Consider the following 17483-nt stretch of genomic DNA (forward strand, 5'->3'; position numbering starts at 1 on the left):
TTTTAGTGATAAATTGTAAATCTAACAAAACCATATGTACATGGCCTTTTATATTATTGTGATATTTAGATATACATTGATACTGTTTGTGGCTATATGAATACTATCGTATAACCATGGAGGCATCATGCAAAAAAACACTAGTTTGAGAAATCAGAAGACTTCACACAATGTTTTTGTTTTGTACACAAAAGTCTGAGCCAGAAGAGTTAATAACAAATCCATAGTGTGATTGTGAGCTCATGCACACATTTCACATACATCAAACCCAAGGTTCATAGATTAAAACATGAAATATCAGTGACCCGCTGATGGATTTGTAAGCAACTCCAGAGACTTCTTCAGATGTTCTACAGCAGTAGAGATTTCATCGAAAGCCAAAGCTCCAACAGCGAATCTAGCAGCCTTGTGTGCCTCTGCGATCTTCTCTGGCCCTGGCTGGTAGCTGCTGTCGTAATGGTACTTCTGAGCTGGAGGATCTAGAGCAGGAGGAACATTGACACGCCCGTTTGATGATGAATAAGGAGAAGGAGGAGGAGCAGAGGCGAAGCTTGTGGAAGAAGGAGCAGGTGCGGAATGTGGAGAGGAATAGTAAGGTTCAGGGTTTTGGTAGTGAGAAGGGTAGTGGGAAGGAGTGGCTGGGAGGCTGCTCTCGCTAAAGCTAGGGTAAGACTGGAAATTAGGGAGAGAGTTTGGAGAAGGCTCATGAGATGGGTAGTTTTGTGGCGGCGGCGGTGGCATGTGTTGTGGCGGGTCTTGGTGGTATGATTGTTGGTTGTAAGGATGAGGGTACGGGGAGTCTGATGGTCCCGTGGGAGGCGGAAGGAGATCGTTGGAAGGGTAAGAAGATGGTGGTGGAGGTGAGACATCTGTTGGATAATTGTTGTTAGGATTGTCATGAAACCTGGGAGGAGGTAGATGATGTTGTGGCACTTCAGGGAAATGGTGGTGGCTTGAGTCATCATTCGAGTCGTGGGATGGACCAGGCTCTGTCCTATGTTGACTTGGTACGTTGGTATCGCTTGCACCAAGATCCTGTAGATAATGAAAATGCGCAAATGATGAGTGGATTAAATTGATAGAGATGTTCATATCTTAAACATTTGCGCCAACATCTAGATATTCCCAAACCATTAATTGCCAAGTAGAGAAACTTACATAGGAGCCACTAGGACCGCTTGATGGAAGGGATAGATCACTTTCATCATCAACAGGATCACCTGGAGTGGGCTTCCTTCCTTCTTTAATGGCTTTCCTTATGTCAAAAGCCTTCCAAGCAGCATACTTCTGTTTCTGCTCTATCTGTCCATGGTCCATTACATATAAATATAATTAAACATCTACCAAAGCTGCCTCTTAAGTTGCGAGGTTTCTATTTGAGATGTTAAGTGACGAAAAAATAGGAACTTACATCAGGAGGAACCGGGCCAAACTGGCTCAGAATCTCAAAGAAGATGTTTGCAGCATAAAAAGTTTTGGCAGTTCCCCTGTCAAAAGCGCAGCAAAAATGATTTAGATAATACATCACAAGCGTCTGTAAAGGAGTCACATAAATGCAGGTACTAACCCTTCAACATTAATGGCCATTAATTGAACTAATATCAAGGCTAGAGACAGAGACACATCAAAAAGCAGAACTGACAGAGGGAAACAAGACACGAAAAGGATAGGATGCATCCAACTTATTCTTTACCGATTATCTTATGTGTGTCTGTATACATACATATATATTACTGCAACTCGAAATACATCACTAAAAACCTATGTGCTTATTGTAAACTTATGTATGTGTATTTTCTTTTCAGTATCAGTAATAACAATACTAGACAGGGAATGAATTTGCATTTGCAGAAAGAGGATAGTTCGAACTCATTGAGCTAGTGCTGATTGGGGACATACTAGTGCTGATGCTCAATCGAACTAACAATACTAGAAACTTACTAGTGTCAAATGTCATTCAATATAAGAATAAGATATACGAAAAAAAGAAGAAGAAAAAAGTAGACTTACAAGTCAGCTCTTCCGGCACGATCCTGCTTGTCAGCCTTTGCAAAGACATTCAATGCAAAGCCCTCAACATGCATATTGTCATCTGGGGACAGAGTCAATGATTTCTTGTCCTGGAGTTGCACACAAATATTGCGGTAAGAAACCAGAACTAGTCAGGAAATTTCTTTCTCACAAGATGATTATAGATGTTACATGTGGCTAAGAACCCACATGATAGCAAATGGCAGACAATAAATTCAAGATGGACCTAGTTCACCATTAACATGCAAAAAAAATTACTATAGCATAGATAATAGGCCATGGGAACATGCGAGAGAAACACCTAATCAATCCCCCAAGGCTGAGTACAAGTGTTCTTGCTTCACATGTTTGTTTCTCAATCACATGAAGCAAAACCTAATCTAAGTTAAGATTAAAAGTCTTAACTTCCCAAATATAAGCATAAATACACTATCCAGCCTTATGACAACATATATGAATCAAAGCCAAACAGATCATGAGAATTATTACTAAGAATCAAGCTAGATGATTAAAGGTGAAACCTTTTCGAGCTGATTAATGAGAGACATGAGGATCGAATTGGTAGTTTTAGTTCTCTCGCTCTGCGGAATCTTCAATCCTTTTTCCATGGCGTACAGCCGACCTAATCAATCAATCATCGGCAAAACCATCAGTTTACAAAGATCCATATAGTAAACTCAATCTCTGGACTACGATCATATCAGCTCAGCTAAAGAAAAAACCAATCATCAAGGTTTTTTAATCAAAAAGATAGAGAAGACAACATCGACAAACTTACAGTAATAAGCAACAAGCGGTTCATGTTTCTGCAACTCGTCGGCTCGTTGCAAGTAAGGCAGAAGAGTCTTCGCTGGTTCGTTTGTGTTCGACATCGTTTCTCTCTTTCTTCCTCCAGATTGTAATAGACAACAAATAGAGAAGTATTCCTGAATCGTACGCGCTTGTGATTGTCAAGTACGAAACGATGTCGTTGAACGGACAAAATCCTGATCCCTCTTGGAAAACACCTCCAAGTTCCTAAATATTTTCACATCTCCTCCAACATTTTTAAATTATTCAATTACCCCCTAAACGTCTTTAAGCATATTACGAATTTCCCCCAGATAAAATAAATAACTCCAATTAGAGCCCTAGCTTTTCTTCATTAAACCGGTCACTTCACATAGTCTTTCTTTCTACCAAAGTTTGGAAAAATATGAGTAAATCAATGATACAGATACATAACATTCTACTCTCACTGAGTCACTGTCTTGTCTTGTTTCTAAAGTGTTTTGTTTCATAAACATCAGTCCTTCCCTAATAGCAACTAACAAAGGCTCAGAGATATCTTGTCACGGTGAAGCTACAACTGGAGATGCATCATCCTCTTTAGAGACTGCTCCAAGGTTAGAAGGTGAAGTCAGCTTGTTGAGACTGTCTCTCTTAGACTTGCTTCCGTTCATGGATAAGCGCTTAATAGGCGTTTCGTTACTCCCTCCTCCGTTAGCTCGTGTTCCCACCGGTTTCTTGGCACTGACGGGTCTTGCAGGGCTCGGTTTAGACCCAAACGCGGAGGTGTCTTGGTCTGTGTGTGGCTGTTCTTGCTGCTTCTTCTGTTCCTGTTCATTAAACAAAGGCAAAGATTAGTTTATAAGAAATTATGTAAACACAACAACAGTGTGAGAAACTAACCTTCTGCCTCCGCTTCTCCTCTTCTCGTTCTTGCCTCAGTATAGTGTACTCATCTAGCATGGCGAGCAAGGGAACACCATCATACTCAAAGGACATACTCTTATCATCTTCCCATGCCCGAGTTTTAGCAACCAATGTGTCAACCATTGCTTGTACAAACACAATATCATAAAATCAGTCAATCTCACTTTGACGCATTGTGAAAAAAAAGCAATAGAGACTCTTGGAAGTTACCGGTAATCTTGCTGACCAGAATCCGAGCTTTCTCAGCTCTCTTGAGATTCAAATGCGCACCACGGCTTGCACTATACCTGTTCTGGTCCTGTTTTCAAGAACAACATTACATTAAAGTCTATGTCTTACTAGTAATGAGTTTGATCTTCTCATTGCATTTTACCAGATTGTAATCTTCGAGCCAGCTCTCTTCCTCACAAGCAGACATCCACTTCTCAACTCGGTCTAATATTTCTTTTCTACTAAACGCCTCTTCCTTAGCCTTGGCAATCTCACCATCCATTTGAGCTAGTAGCTCAGCAGGTTCAGTGTTTCCAGAATCAACCAACGACATGATCCTCTCACGAACCACCTCTTGTTTAATCTCAATATGAGCACGAGCATAGATCTCCTCGAGCTCGGTTTGCTTCTTGAATGCAATCTCCTTCATTCTGCTAGCTTTCAGTTTGTCAAGCCTATCCACTTCCACCTCAGCCTTTCAAGTTTTTTTTAAACAAACAGTTACTTAACTATAAGCATTGGTTGATCGAATATAATATCAAATTCAACAATACCTGCTCGATAAGATCAAGTGCTAGAGCACCAGAGACGGTCACTTCATGAGCTGGAGCTGACATGTTACATATAACATGATCAAAAAGCTCCCTTTCCTCATCAGGAGTGTCCATCAGATTCCATAGATCAGTTAGCTGAGTAGCTAGCTCTTGAAGCTGCACAAAAACACAAGATTCATTACTAACAGGAATCATCAAACTGCAAGATTCATTAGATCTAACCTTTTTAAGTCTTTGATTCTTATCCTCTTTAAGAGTCAAGACAGTCTCGGCCAACGTTGATAGCGTCTCATTGCTAATGCTCTTGTTTTGAACACCATTTGCCTCATCTAAGCTCGGATGAACTTCAGTGACCGTGCTCAAGAAATCTAAACCAAGGACGGCGCATAGATCATGCACTGTGCTCACAAACTCGAGCACCTTGTTCAACCTATCACTCTGTCCAAAAACACAAAAGCAGTTTTTAGTTCTGGTCTGAAAGCAAACATATCAAGTATATATATACCTTCTCTTTCTGGAGCTCTTGGAGTTTGCTCTTGTAGTCATCTAATCTCTTGAGGGACAAGTCAGACTCATCGACCACAAGAGGTCCATTGCTCAAACCTCCGGCAATCTCTTCGCATATCTTCTGAATCTGTGACTGTACACCAGAGAACTCACGGACCCTTTCCTCTTTCTGTTGCCAAAGTTGTTCAAGCGCAGGTGCTATTGCAGAGAGTTGCTCTTTGATCGTTCCTGAAGTCTTATCTGGCTGTAATCAAGACACAAACACATCTGAATAACAACAATCATCTTTTAACAAAAAAATACAAATTTAGATGTGGGAGATTACTTACAATGCCGATATAGCTTTTGTCTCCAAGAGCCGCTATGAGATTGGTGAGTTCAACATTGGCATCAGACAAGGTCTGGAGAAGCTCCGCGCGAGATTTTGCGGCCAGCTCAACCTTCTTCTTGTAAACATTAAGACAATCTTCTTCTATCTGAAGAAGCAGTTTGTCTCGTTCCTCGTCACTCTCCCCTACTTCATCCCATATCTCCTGAAATAAAAGATTGTCTGGTGAGCTCGGGGAACCATACTTTAAAGGTTAAGTATGTGTCCTGCGAAATTACCTGCAACTTCTGGAGTAAGGTGCCACAAGTGATTTCTCCAAGAAGAGGATTTTCTGCTTCTGTCACTGCCATTCTTGTGAAAGCACAAAGGTTTCCTTCAGATAGAAAAACACAACACATTTTGTTTAGTGGAAGAACTGAACTAGAACTTTGCTAAGCATCCAATCAAACATGAGACACATTCAAAGCTAACTAATCAAGAGCAACAGAATCTGGAACTTAAGAAGCTCAAAACCCAGTTTTAGCAAGACCCAAAGAAGCTCGAAAAGAGATGGAGATCTCAAGCTCTGACACAGTTTATAACACTGAACTTTACAGAAATCTAGCTGCATTGTTGCTAAAACCAAAGCAAGAATCAAACACTTAAACTAATCGAACTAAAACAGTAGAAGATGGTTTTCTTTACCGAGGTTGTTGTCGGATCCTAGGGTCTATCTGAGTGTTTCCTCTTCTTTTCTAGATCTGAAGCTCTCTGACGAATAGTCAGTCAGTGTTAAGTAAGAGAGAGAGAGAGAGAGAGTTTAGCAGCATAGGAAACAGAGAACTCTCAAACTCTGGTTATGGAGGTTGGGAACTGGGAAAAGTGGGACCCATGTTCATCCAATGTCTGAACGTCAATAAAAATAAAGGCCTTATGGGCTTTAAACTCCGACCAAGCCCAAATAGAATTAAAACACGTGTCATTTCATTTCCAATGCAAACGCGGCTCTCCACCCAAGAGAAGCGGCATGAATAGTTTATTTGGTTCCTGTCTTCTGATTCGACAAAAGTTTGATGAAACATCTCCGGTAAGCGCTCCTTCTCTTCTTCTTCTTCTTCTTCTTCTCTCTCACCTTTGACATTCCTTCTCGTTCTCCTCTCAATTCACGGTTCCGCTTCTCAACCACCATCATCCAGACAAACAAGCCTGATGTTCTGTAAGTTATGCTTGAATCCGATTTGTCAACCTCTGCTTCTATCTGAATTTTTGTGTATTTTTATTTTTTACAATGGTCTTCTCGTTTTGGTTTGATGAATCTTTTAGATGTATATATGCTTACACATCAAATTTATATCCTCTGCTGATGCGTGTTTTCCAAGTAATCTTGTGTGTATAAGATCAGCCCTATATATTAATCCAGGACATTGGCATTGTAAGAAAATTATTTTCAAAGAGCAATGGAGAAAGATCTGAATCAGAACTCTCCACGAATCAGAAAAATAAGGGATAATAGTTATCCTCCTAACACACCAACCTCTCGGATGAACAACAATAACCAAAGAGATAACCATCCAAACTCTCCAAGGGATTACAATTATAGTCCTAGCTCTCCAACAGCTCGCCTTCGTTGGAGAAACAGATCAAATGAGGTATTTATTTATATATACATTTTCATTCGGTCTATAGTTATGTCCTAATATTCTTGAAATGTCTTAGATTCCAGCTGAGGTGAAAAGAGGCAATGCAAGCAACGTAAGGAACCTCTTACTCGGTGATAAGAACAAGTACAGATCAATGTGGATAAGGACGTGCTCGTCTCTCTGGATGCTCGGAGGAGTTTTCTTTATAATCTACATGGGACATCTCTACATATGGGCTATGGTTGTTGGCATACAGATATTCATGGCGAAAGAGCTCTTCTTTCTTCTCAGAAGAGCTCACGAGGAGCGTCGCTTGCCTGGCTTCAGGCTCTTGAACTGGCACTTCTTCTTCACGGCTATGTTGTTTGTCTATGGACGCATACTTCAGCAGCAGCTGGTCAACACTGTTTCTTCGGATAGGTTTATCTACAAGCTTGTTAGTGGTTTGATCAAGTACCAGATGGTCATCTGCTACTTCTTGTACATTGCTGGTTTCATGTGGTTTATACTTACGTTGAAGAAGAAGATGTATAAGTATCAGTTTGGGCAGTACGCTTGGACGCATATGATACTTATCGTTGTGTTTACTCAGTCTTCTTTCACTGTGGCTAATATTTTCGAAGGGATCTTTTGGTTTCTTCTTCCGGCTGCGCTGATTGCTATGAACGATGTGGCGGCTTACTTCTTTGGTTTCTATTTTGGGAAGACTCCTTTGATAAAGCTGTCTCCGAAGAAGACGTGGGAAGGTTTCATTGGAGCATCGGTGGCAACTACAATCTCTGCGTTTCTTGTAAGTAACCATCTTTTGATCCATTTGTAAAACTTTCTTTTGGGCTCAAGACTGATAGATTATTATATGATTTTTACAACAGTTTGCAAACGTCTTAGGCCAGTTCCAATGGCTTACTTGTCCAAGGAAGGTAACTAAAAAACGAAATGTCCATCACTATGTTTCATTGCAGCCTTTATTTCATTTCTTATGATGCATCTTTTTGTAGGATTTGTCGACTGGTTGGCTTCACTGTGATCCAGGCCCTCTGTTTAGGCCGGAGTATTACCCACTGCCCACTTGGATAGCTTCATTTGTAAGCAACTTAGTTACCCTCTCTTGTGAACCAGCTAATGATGGTGCCTGCCTTATACAAGTCTTGGCTTTGAAAACTTTGCTTAACAGTCTCCATGGAAAGCGATATCGATTCTACCGGTGCAGTGGCACGCTTTCTCTCTTGGTCTATTCGCATCGGTTATAGCTCCTTTTGGAGGTTTCTTTGCAAGCGGTTTCAAAAGAGCTTTCAAGATCAAGGTTTAGAGATTCTCAAATAGTGAAAAAGTTTTGTATCCGCAGATCCAAGAACGAATCCTTACTTAGTTTTGTTTCTTTGGACAGGACTTTGGAGACAGCATACCAGGACATGGAGGATTTACAGACAGAATGGACTGCCAAGTAAGAGCAGCTAACTAATACAGAATGATTGCAATATGATCCCTTCATTGTTACAACTGAGTCTTGTTGCCTGAATTCAGATGGTTATGGCGATTTTTGCATACATCTACATACAATCGTTCATTGTTCACCAGGACTATAGTGTCGAGATGATCCTAGACCATGTAAGAATCATCAGCCCTCACTCTATATCATTATGAAGACAACTGTACGTATGCATATATAACTTTGATTGTATATACCTGTAGATATCGAGAAGCCTGGGACATGAGGAACAGAAAATGCTTTATGCAAAGCTTGGAGACATTCTCCGACACAAATTGCAAGGCGGGTTTTAAGAAGAAGAGTGCAGGTTTTATCACTCTGTTTTCAGTTTCTGTTCTTTTGGTTAAATTTTGGCTGTAATAGACAATGTAAAACCTTTGTTTGTATCTGATTAATTTATCAAAAGAGACTTGGTAGAGCGTGTGTAGCAGGGCTTCCCCTGCAAGATGCCATGTCCAGCAACTTATGGGGGATCTTGTTCATCCAATGAATAAACCAAACGACAAGAGAAAACCATGGCACTGTTAATTGAGTTGCTCGAAACAAAGAACAGTAGTAAAAACTTATGAAAACCAGCTAACTTCTTTTTTAAGCATCAGACTCTTTCTTGTCTTCTTCGCTCTCTCCTCCTTGAGTAACACCAACCTCAGCTGGTCTTATAACTCTATCAAACAACGTGTATCCAGACTGTAGATGTCGACACCCATCGTTAGTTGTTTGTCTGAATACTTTAGAATATGGTATTAAAGAGCAAGTTTCATCTTATTTACCTTGAGGACATGAGCAACCGTGCCTTGTGGCTTAGAAGCATCCGGGACTTGAAACACTGCGTTATGTCTGTTTGGATCAAACGGCTCGTTGATTGGATCATACTTCTCCATACCAAATTTCTTAAATACCTGCAGCAACACACAGATTTGGACAGTCTCATCTACACTGCTTACTTTAGATCTTATACTCTCGACAAAAAAAAGAGGTGAGGTGTTTACCAGTCATCTCCACACCTTCTAAAAGTGTCTTTAAGAGTGGAGTCGCTCCAGCCAAATCTTCTTTCGTAGTGTCAAGCTTTGAAAAGCTTTCCTTGACAACCGAAGAAGCTCTTCCAAGATTATCCGCGACATCCAAAAGGCTCTTTGCAAAATTCTGCAGATCATACACATTTATACATACGTCCTCAGCGTACTAACATAATGAAAGTTGTAAAACAGATTTCTAGTAGACTAACCTGTATGGCATACTTCTTGGTGTTTTCAGCATCACGTCTTGTTCTATCCATAACATTTGCTTAATCTCTTCCTCCTTTTCAGACAGTAGCTCTTCCTTCTCAGCCACCAGCTTCACCAAATCATCCATTGACAACTCCTCCTCTTCTCGAACCTTGGGAGGGTTATGAGTCAAGACCTGATTCGTTTGCATCAGCTGTAGCTTTATCTCCAGTTGTCTTGGAGGAAGAAAAAGAGAACCTTTGAAGTGGAAACGAACCAAGAGGCACCTGAGCTGCAGCAAGCTGGATGCAAAATGGATGAGTTAGCCAAAACCCCACAGAGAATTTATAGCGAAAGAGTGTGAGTGCCGAGCATAAAGTCATTTTATACATACATGGGGGAAGATTCAGACATATTAGATCAACGAAAGTAGCATCCTTTCTAAAAGCCTAGCGATTAAAACACTCGATTGAGGAGATATAAGATACGGATAGTGATATATATATATAAGTAAAAATCTAACCTTTTGTGAGAATTCGTGAACGATGGAGTCAGGGGCGGAGGTAGAGCCAGCAAGGGGGTGGCATGTGCCCCCCATGGATTTTTTTTTTTAAGTTTTTCTTTCGTATTTATAATAAATTTTGGAGAAATTAGATAAATTTGTCCCTCATAAAATCTCAAACCTACAGTTAAAATGTATTTCATTTCTAAAATTTAAAATTTTGCCTCCCATAGTAAAACTTTCTAGATCCACCACTGCCAAGGGTTAGAATAATAGATCTCTCTGATTGAATCTCTGTTGTAAAATGTAAATAATATGCGTCGGACTTACGAAACAAATAATGTAAACTATCAGAAGAATTGTATATGTGACAATGTTTAGATAATAAATGAACATGATGATTTAATGTTAGAATTTTTCAGGTAAAGTTGTACTAAGTTAGGCTGAAAAGAAAATCCTATAATCTTAAAATATGTAGCTCTAAAATTATTGGTTAGATACTCACTACGTATATCATTAATACCAAAAGAATTGTAGAAGTGATGTAAGAGCATCTCCAATGGTGTTACCCACCATTGGAGTCCTTAGCCATATTTTAATTTTTTTTTTTCTTTTCTGAATAGTTAAGGACTTTGATCCTAATTATATGTCCAATGGTGTTACTACTATGAAGTCCTTATAATTTTTTTTTTTTTTTAAGAAATTAAAAATTATGAAAGTTGCAAAACATTAAAATTGAAAATTCATTTATTGAATGATTAAATGCAAACATACAATAATTATTCATCTTCATCATTACCAAACTTGTTCCAAATATTTTCTACCAAATCATTTTTCAATCGTTCATGTAACTGCCTATCACGAAGATGAGTCCGTATAAGAAGCATATTAGCGAGATTTGGAGGCATCTCGGAAGTATTGGGTGCATCCACATTCGAACTTCTGGTCGAGGTTCCTTCTTCAAATTCAGATGTATCATACTGAGTGTATCCATTGCGTTCATTTTCTACTATCATATTGTGAAGTATGATACATGTTCGCATAACCATCCCTATCTGTTTCTTGTCCCACAAAATAGCCGGGTTTTTCACTATTGCAAATCGAGATTGCAATACTCCAAAAGCCCGCTCCACATCTTTTCGGGTTGATTCTTGAACTTTAGCAAATAACTCTGCTTTAGGACCTTGAGGAAGTGAGATAGATTGGATAAATGTTGACCATTTTGGATATATACCGTCAGTGAGGTAGTACGCCATATCATATTGGTGTCCGTTGACCACGTATTGTACCCTTGGAGCTCGACCTTGTAAAATGTCATCAAAAATAGGTGACCGATCGAGGACGTTAATATCGTTTAAGGTACCTGGTGGACCAAAAAAAGCGTGCCATATCCAAAGATCTTGTGAAGCGACAGCCTCCAAGACAATTGTCGGCTTTCCTGATCCACGTGTGTACTGTCCTTTCCAAGCAGTTGGGCAATTTTTCCACTCCCAATGCATACAATCGATGCTTCCAACCATTCCAGGAAAGCCACGTATTTCTCCAATGTCGAGTAGTCGTTGAAGATCTTCTGTAGTGGGTCTTCGTAGATACTCTTCTCCAAATAATTGTATTACGCTTTCTGTAAAATTAGTTAAACACGAAAGTGTTGTGCTTTCACCAAGTCGGAGATATTCATCTGTGGCGTCCGCCGTGCAGCCATAAGCAAGCATACGAATAGCTGCCGTACACTTTTGTAGTGGAGATAGACCTAACCGTCCGACAGCATCTCTTCTTTGCTGAAAAAATGTAACATTTTCGGAGAGGCGATTGACAATACGCAAGAATACTTCCTTGTTCATGCGGAAACGGCGCCTGAAAAAATGAGCCGGAAATGTGGAATCTTCACGGAAGTAATCATTCCATAGACGGTTGTGGCCCTCTTCGCGGTTTCGTTCGACATATGCACGTTTCTTCGGTTTGACTGTTCGATTTTCGACGATGTTGTTGAATGTATCCTCAATATATTCATCGACCGCCTCATCCAAAACCGCATATAATCTTCGATCTGCTTCATCTCCCATATTTCACTATCCTTTCTTAAATCTACAAAAGAAAGTTTGTTAAAACCAAAACCATAGTTGTGCGTACGAATAGTTGGACCATTATATCAACCTTATATATCAGAATCATCTAATTCTAGGTTGTCAATCAATCATTGTATCAATCTTATACAATATCAAATATTCGATGGTGGATTGAAGCCTACTAAAGATTTGAATTGGTATTTTGAGAAGCAACACAAAACTCTACTATCATACTGGCAACACAAACCAGTGACCATACCTGCCGTGAGCATACAAATATGAAGGGAAGGGTTGATGAAACGCAGATACTCGAAATTAAAATTTCATCATAACAAGTTTTTAGTACAAGAAGAGCAAATGAGATAGCTCTTCGCCGAGTCTACAACCAGACTTATAAATACAAAGCTAATAAACAGACAAAGTACCCGTGACTAGGTTCACATGGAAAAATAAGAGAAAAAAACAAGCATCCCGTGAATACATAAGGAAGAGACAGCAGCTTTTGTCTTCGTCAGGCACATGGTCTTGTACATCACCTGAAATAGAGAAAATGAGATGATTAAACATAGTGAAACGAACAGCAAATGTGTACTAAAGTTAGAGCTAACAATCATCACATCATTTCAGACATAAGTTTCATTTTCAGAGCTAATTCCATGTCATCTAGTGGCTCAGTCTTTGCAAGTAAACTCTCTAGCACATTCTGTCTAGAGATTTGTTTTTTGAGCGCCAACAGTCCTTCTATCTTTTCCAATTCTTCTTCTTTTCCACCTTTCTTCTTATTGCTACCAGCCTTAGCTGCCTTAACTCCTATGGGTCTTTCTTCTGGCTCCGCGAATGACCCTTGAGCATCAGAAGCAACTGCTTTGCGCTTCTCCCGACCGCTCTCCTTCTCGAGATAGGTGGAGCACCATTTCACATCATGTCGAAGCTCCCTCCACGCATGTTCCAAGTTGAACTTACTGCCGTGGTCATTGTAGAAGATATCCAAAGCAGCCTTCATCACATCGTTGTCATTTTGCCCGCTCCTCTGCTCCCTCAATGCCATCTCGTAGCAGCCCGAAAATTTACACACCAAATCATTGATCCTAGCCCATCTTTGCTTGCATTGCCCAAGTTCTCTTGGGATTGTCCCAACCAGCTGAGGACTGCAGTTGTAGTACTGTACAATCCTCTGCCAGAACTTACCAGCTTTTTGTTCATTCCCGACTATAGGGTCTTTGCTGGTGTTGAGCCAAGCACCAATGAGGATTATATCCTCCTTTGGTGTCCATTTCTTCCTCTCTTTGACAGTAGACTCATCGGAACATTGGCTGTTAAAGCAAAGGGGTTCCGATGAGTCAAGCTCAACACACCCTTGGCTAGCTAAAAGGTTTACAAAGCAAGTGGAGTTTTCCATTTTCGGATTTCACTCTGTGTTTCTCTTGTAGAAACGCAGAAGATTAAATAGGGATCTTTAGTTCAACTCTATTTAATCCTAGTAGGAAACTGTCCTATCATAACAGCTAGAGAGTGAGTTAATGAAGTTTTCGTTTGAAAGCGAGATTTAATGAAGCAGTATGGATATTATTTGCTAACTGTCCTATCATAACAGCTAGAGAGTGAGTTAATGAAGTTTTCGTTTGAAAGCGAGATTTAATGAAGCAGTATGGATATTATTTGCAAACTCCTACTAATTTCACACGAGGCAGAGATGAAGGATAATTTAATCCACTAACCTCACAGGGCTCTCTCGAGTTCAGCCACACGCATAAGCAGCATTCTCACCTCGTCCTGCAGCATTCTCACCTCGTCCTGAACATACATCATACAGTTATTACAGAACTATAGTCCTACCCACATATAAGTAAAGTCCTAAAGACATAACAGATCACTCATCACTCACCTTAACTGTCTGGCACTCTCTCAGAAGCTTCGCCTGCTCGTGATACCGTTCTTTGAGCCTCTCAACTTCTTCATGAATAGCCGTAACCCATGGTTGCCTGAAATGCAGCCCATCATTCTGCAAAAAAAGATAAACATTTGTCAGAATATGAACCATAAAAATAACCAGATTAATTACAGTACATACCTCAAAGTCTTTGCAGATAAAGTATCTTTTTCCCGGGAGGTAGTCGTACGTATCATCTTCATCAACGGTTTCTTTCGTGATTGATCCACAGGGGCAAATTTTGGGAATCCCCTGTTGCGCATTTGCAACAAAATCGATCATGTTGTAGTACTCTTTTTGTGCTTTCTTATCGCGAAGTTCTTCCTCCATTTCAAAACCTGCAAGGAAAATCATGTTATCAGATTCATAATTAGCTATAAGGATAGCTTAACACAAATGGTTTCGACTATCCTGAACCCGTAATCGATTTACAAATCAATCTCGAACCGTAAAATTATTTATAACTCTTCACGGAACGTAAATCAATCCAGAAGTCAATCCCAACTCAATTTCAAACCCTATATCTATTAAAACCATACGATAGAACTCTCAAACAACAAAGAACCGATTCGAGATGCAGAAAATAACAAACCTAGACGAAAACCGTAAATCGAAAAAAATCCCCAATTCGATTTGAAACCTAAAATCGATTTTTACCACACGATAGAACCCTAGAACTGACTAATCAACATGCATCAACACCTAATCCAAAATATTGAGTTAAGAGCACGCGATTTACCTTCACCGTTTCACGATCTCTGAATCGCCTTTCGCCTTCGGGAGAGTTTTTTTTTCGAGACGGAGAAAGAGAATGAATGTTTTTTCCACATACGAAACACAACCCCTACCACGACCACTCCCGCCTTGCCACGTGATTAAGGATTTGATCCTTAAACCCCTTAGTTTAGGATCAATCCTTCGGTTACGACATTTTAAAATTATTTTTTTAATTGCTTTTACCTAAGTTATCGCGCTTAGGATTCATCACGAACCCGCGTTGCGGGTGCTCTAAAGGACTCTGTTGCCAAACTTATAAAACAAGTAATGTAAAATATCAAAAGAATTGTATAAGTGAACATTTTTAGATAATAGCATGATGCATATCAAAAAATGTTTAAATATTTTATATAATAAAATAAAATAAACTTCGGATCGTAATTTCAACCCGTCATACGCCAACTGCCGTCTCACACCGCGCTACCCCCTAGTATAAACTAATAAATATTCGTAAAACGATTTTATACGCATATGTGGACAAAATATCTAGTTGATTTATTATTTTTATACAAATCAATTCATACTCTCAGTTGAACACACTTCATTTGATAAGAATATTAGAAACCAGTAACTAATAATAATATAATTTAAGAGTAATACATCCCAATTATCTCTTTTGTAACATTTTTGAAATAGAATAGTAGAAATATGAAATCAAGAATTGATTTGTTGTAAGGTCAAATTTAAAAAAAAAAACATGTGATGTGATGATTGTGGGATTTAACACATCGACGGATGCGTCAACCGCAGGGTGTAGTCCAAGGACCAAGTGAAGGAATAAAGATCTACTAACAAGACTGGTCAGAGCCTTACATTTAGGCTCCTAATACTATGCTTCATTCTAAAGTTCTCTGTGATTTATATTCTTATACATCTAATCTAAAATTATCCTAATAATAAAGGGAAACCATGAAAATATAAGTCTCAAAGCATTGTACAATAAGAGTTACAATAATAACTGATGGGAGTACTAATAAATACAATATCAAGCTATAATCCAAAAACATAGGTTCTCAGACAGTAGCACAAACTTAAAACATGTATAGAGAAAACATAAGGTTTCAGGCAAAGAACCCTTTCCATTCTTCTTCTGGATATTCTTCTGGGAGAATTTTGTATTGTAAATCAACCATATCTCTAAATATTTAATCCTAAACAATAATCACCAAACTCTAAATCCAAATGTTAAAGTATTTTTAATTGAATGTATTTTTGAAAATTGGTAGCGATTTTATGATATTTCGACAAATTTCTCCATAAGATTTTAGAAAATTTAATAATATTAGTTAATAATGTATTGTTTAACACTCTTTTAGAAATACTTTTTGTGACTTCTAATGTATTATTTTTTTTTCATAAAAGCCTGTTTTACTGCTTTTGACATTATTTCTTATAAAACATTACATAACGAGTTTGAAAACTAAAACAATTATGTGTAGTCTATAACCATGTTATTACATAAGACATTTGGTGCTTTGTTGCTTTTGATAAACCATTTGGTTAAGTGTTTACTCATTTTCTAATCTTCCAATGTAAATAAAATTTAATTTTACCTTAAGACATACATTTAGCAATAAAAGCTACAATTTTCCGATCCAAACATTTTTATGTAGACCATGAATTATGGATACCAGAGATTCCAGTCTACAATAGACACTCTCTTAAATAGTCTCGGTTTTTACGGTACTATAATCGGTCTACACTCATCAAACCTTTTATTATTAATATTCCACCAAAAATTATATATAATTCATCATATTTATGCCTTATGATTGACCTATCTATAAAATATTTGAAACTTTTTGTCCAAAGATTTATTTGTCCAAAGATTTATGGTTCCAATATTTGTTAGTTTGTGGACTTTAGCATAACACGTATATATCGTAGTAGTGTATTTTGAAAAGTCGAATTAAATTAGCTAATTAGTTATATCACCAAAGATTTTTTTTTTTTGGTCAAATCACCAAAGTTTAAAGGGGTATAAGTGGCAGTAACTTATATAGGTTTGGTTGATTATATGAGTAAGAGGTTTGTATTCAACATATTTTAGTACAATGATTTTAGAATCTAGAAGATGTATTCAACAATCATCAAACTAACGCCATCAAGAGGTGTTGTAGTCACTAAAGAATTCGAAAAGATTTGATAAAATCATAGAATCATTAAAGCAATTATTTTAATAACTAGGAGGGTGTCCGCGCTTCGCGCGGAATATTGTTTTATTATTGCTAAGAACATGATTTTTTTTGGATAATGTAATTATGTTGTCGTTTTTATTTGTTAAGATCATTATTTGATGTTTTTAGTGTGTTATGTAGTAGGTGATAAGTTAATATATTTTGCGTTTTTTTTAATAATGTGTTGTTGTGTGTATAGTACTTGTTAGTAGTCAAATGAACATCTAACGTAAACTAATATTGAATTTCAATAACTTTGCATCTACACATTTGTTGATTCTAAAATTAACGGTTTCATCGTCAAAATTGTATTATATTTTTTTCATATTTTAGAAAATTATAATTTTTAAGATGTTTTTTGCCCTCTCCCCATATTTTAAAATTGAGCCCTCA

The 17483-nt window shown here is 38.3% G+C and overlaps 5 protein-coding genes across 6 annotated transcripts; 1 reads left to right on the forward strand and 4 right to left on the reverse strand.

The window, feature by feature from the left end:
- Positions 1-128: 128 nt before the first annotated feature.
- Positions 129-3067, reverse strand: LOC106428317 (protein HOMOLOG OF MAMMALIAN LYST-INTERACTING PROTEIN 5). Its single transcript, XM_013869064.3, has 6 exons — positions 2810-3067; positions 2553-2653; positions 2011-2120; positions 1412-1487; positions 1159-1302; positions 129-1035 (listed from the first exon to the last, which is right to left on the reverse strand). The coding sequence occupies exons 1-6, from the start codon at positions 2901-2903 to the stop codon at positions 298-300; spliced, it is 1263 nt and encodes a 420-aa protein (XP_013724518.2). The 5' UTR covers positions 2904-3067; the 3' UTR covers positions 129-297.
- Positions 3068-3135: 68 nt separating this feature from the next.
- On the reverse strand, positions 3136-6184 carry LOC106428265 (65-kDa microtubule-associated protein 2). Its single transcript, XM_013869014.3, has 10 exons — positions 6010-6184; positions 5604-5698; positions 5327-5530; positions 4996-5241; positions 4713-4928; positions 4491-4646; positions 4100-4411; positions 3937-4024; positions 3703-3851; positions 3136-3629 (listed from the first exon to the last, which is right to left on the reverse strand). Exons 2-10 carry the CDS (start codon positions 5673-5675, stop codon positions 3363-3365), a joined length of 1710 nt encoding a protein of 569 aa, XP_013724468.1. The 5' UTR covers positions 5676-5698; positions 6010-6184; the 3' UTR covers positions 3136-3362.
- A 60-nt stretch (positions 6185-6244) lies between these two features.
- Positions 6245-8838, forward strand: LOC106428301 (phosphatidate cytidylyltransferase 3). Its single transcript, XM_013869042.3, has 9 exons — positions 6245-6520; positions 6725-6953; positions 7021-7734; positions 7817-7864; positions 7943-8029; positions 8119-8247; positions 8332-8388; positions 8469-8552; positions 8637-8838. The coding sequence occupies exons 2-9, from the start codon at positions 6762-6764 to the stop codon at positions 8724-8726; spliced, it is 1401 nt and encodes a 466-aa protein (XP_013724496.1). The 5' UTR covers positions 6245-6520; positions 6725-6761; the 3' UTR covers positions 8727-8838.
- On the reverse strand, positions 8796-16791 carry LOC106428276 (glutathione S-transferase T3-like). Of its 2 annotated transcripts, XR_007317903.1 has the most exons (6): positions 14278-14856; positions 10162-14208; positions 9659-9940; positions 9423-9576; positions 9204-9332; positions 8796-9120 (listed from the first exon to the last, which is right to left on the reverse strand). XR_007317903.1 is itself a non-coding variant. In XM_013869019.3 (3 exons), the coding sequence occupies exon 3, from the start codon at positions 13603-13605 to the stop codon at positions 12820-12822; it is 786 nt and encodes a 261-aa protein (XP_013724473.2). In that variant the 5' UTR covers positions 13606-14208; positions 14278-14474; positions 14876-16791; the 3' UTR covers positions 12228-12819. The 2 variants fall into 2 exon arrangements, 1 of the variants encoding a protein (XP_013724473.2); XM_013869019.3 differs by lacking the exons at positions 8796-9120; positions 9204-9332; positions 9423-9576; positions 9659-9940 and adding an exon at positions 14876-16791 and having other exon boundaries at positions 12228-14208; positions 14278-14474.
- On the reverse strand, positions 9022-10052 carry LOC125575694 (grpE protein homolog 2, mitochondrial-like). Its single transcript, XM_048743704.1, has 5 exons — positions 10033-10052; positions 9694-9940; positions 9436-9576; positions 9204-9332; positions 9022-9120 (listed from the first exon to the last, which is right to left on the reverse strand). The coding sequence occupies exons 1-5, from the start codon at positions 10050-10052 to the stop codon at positions 9022-9024; spliced, it is 636 nt and encodes a 211-aa protein (XP_048599661.1).
- Positions 16792-17483: the final 692 nt, after the last annotated feature.

The sequence above is a fragment of the Brassica napus genome, chromosome C1 (assembly GCF_020379485.1).
Source record: "Brassica napus cultivar Da-Ae chromosome C1, Da-Ae, whole genome shotgun sequence".
Lineage (NCBI taxonomy): Eukaryota > Viridiplantae > Streptophyta > Magnoliopsida > Brassicales > Brassicaceae > Brassica > Brassica napus.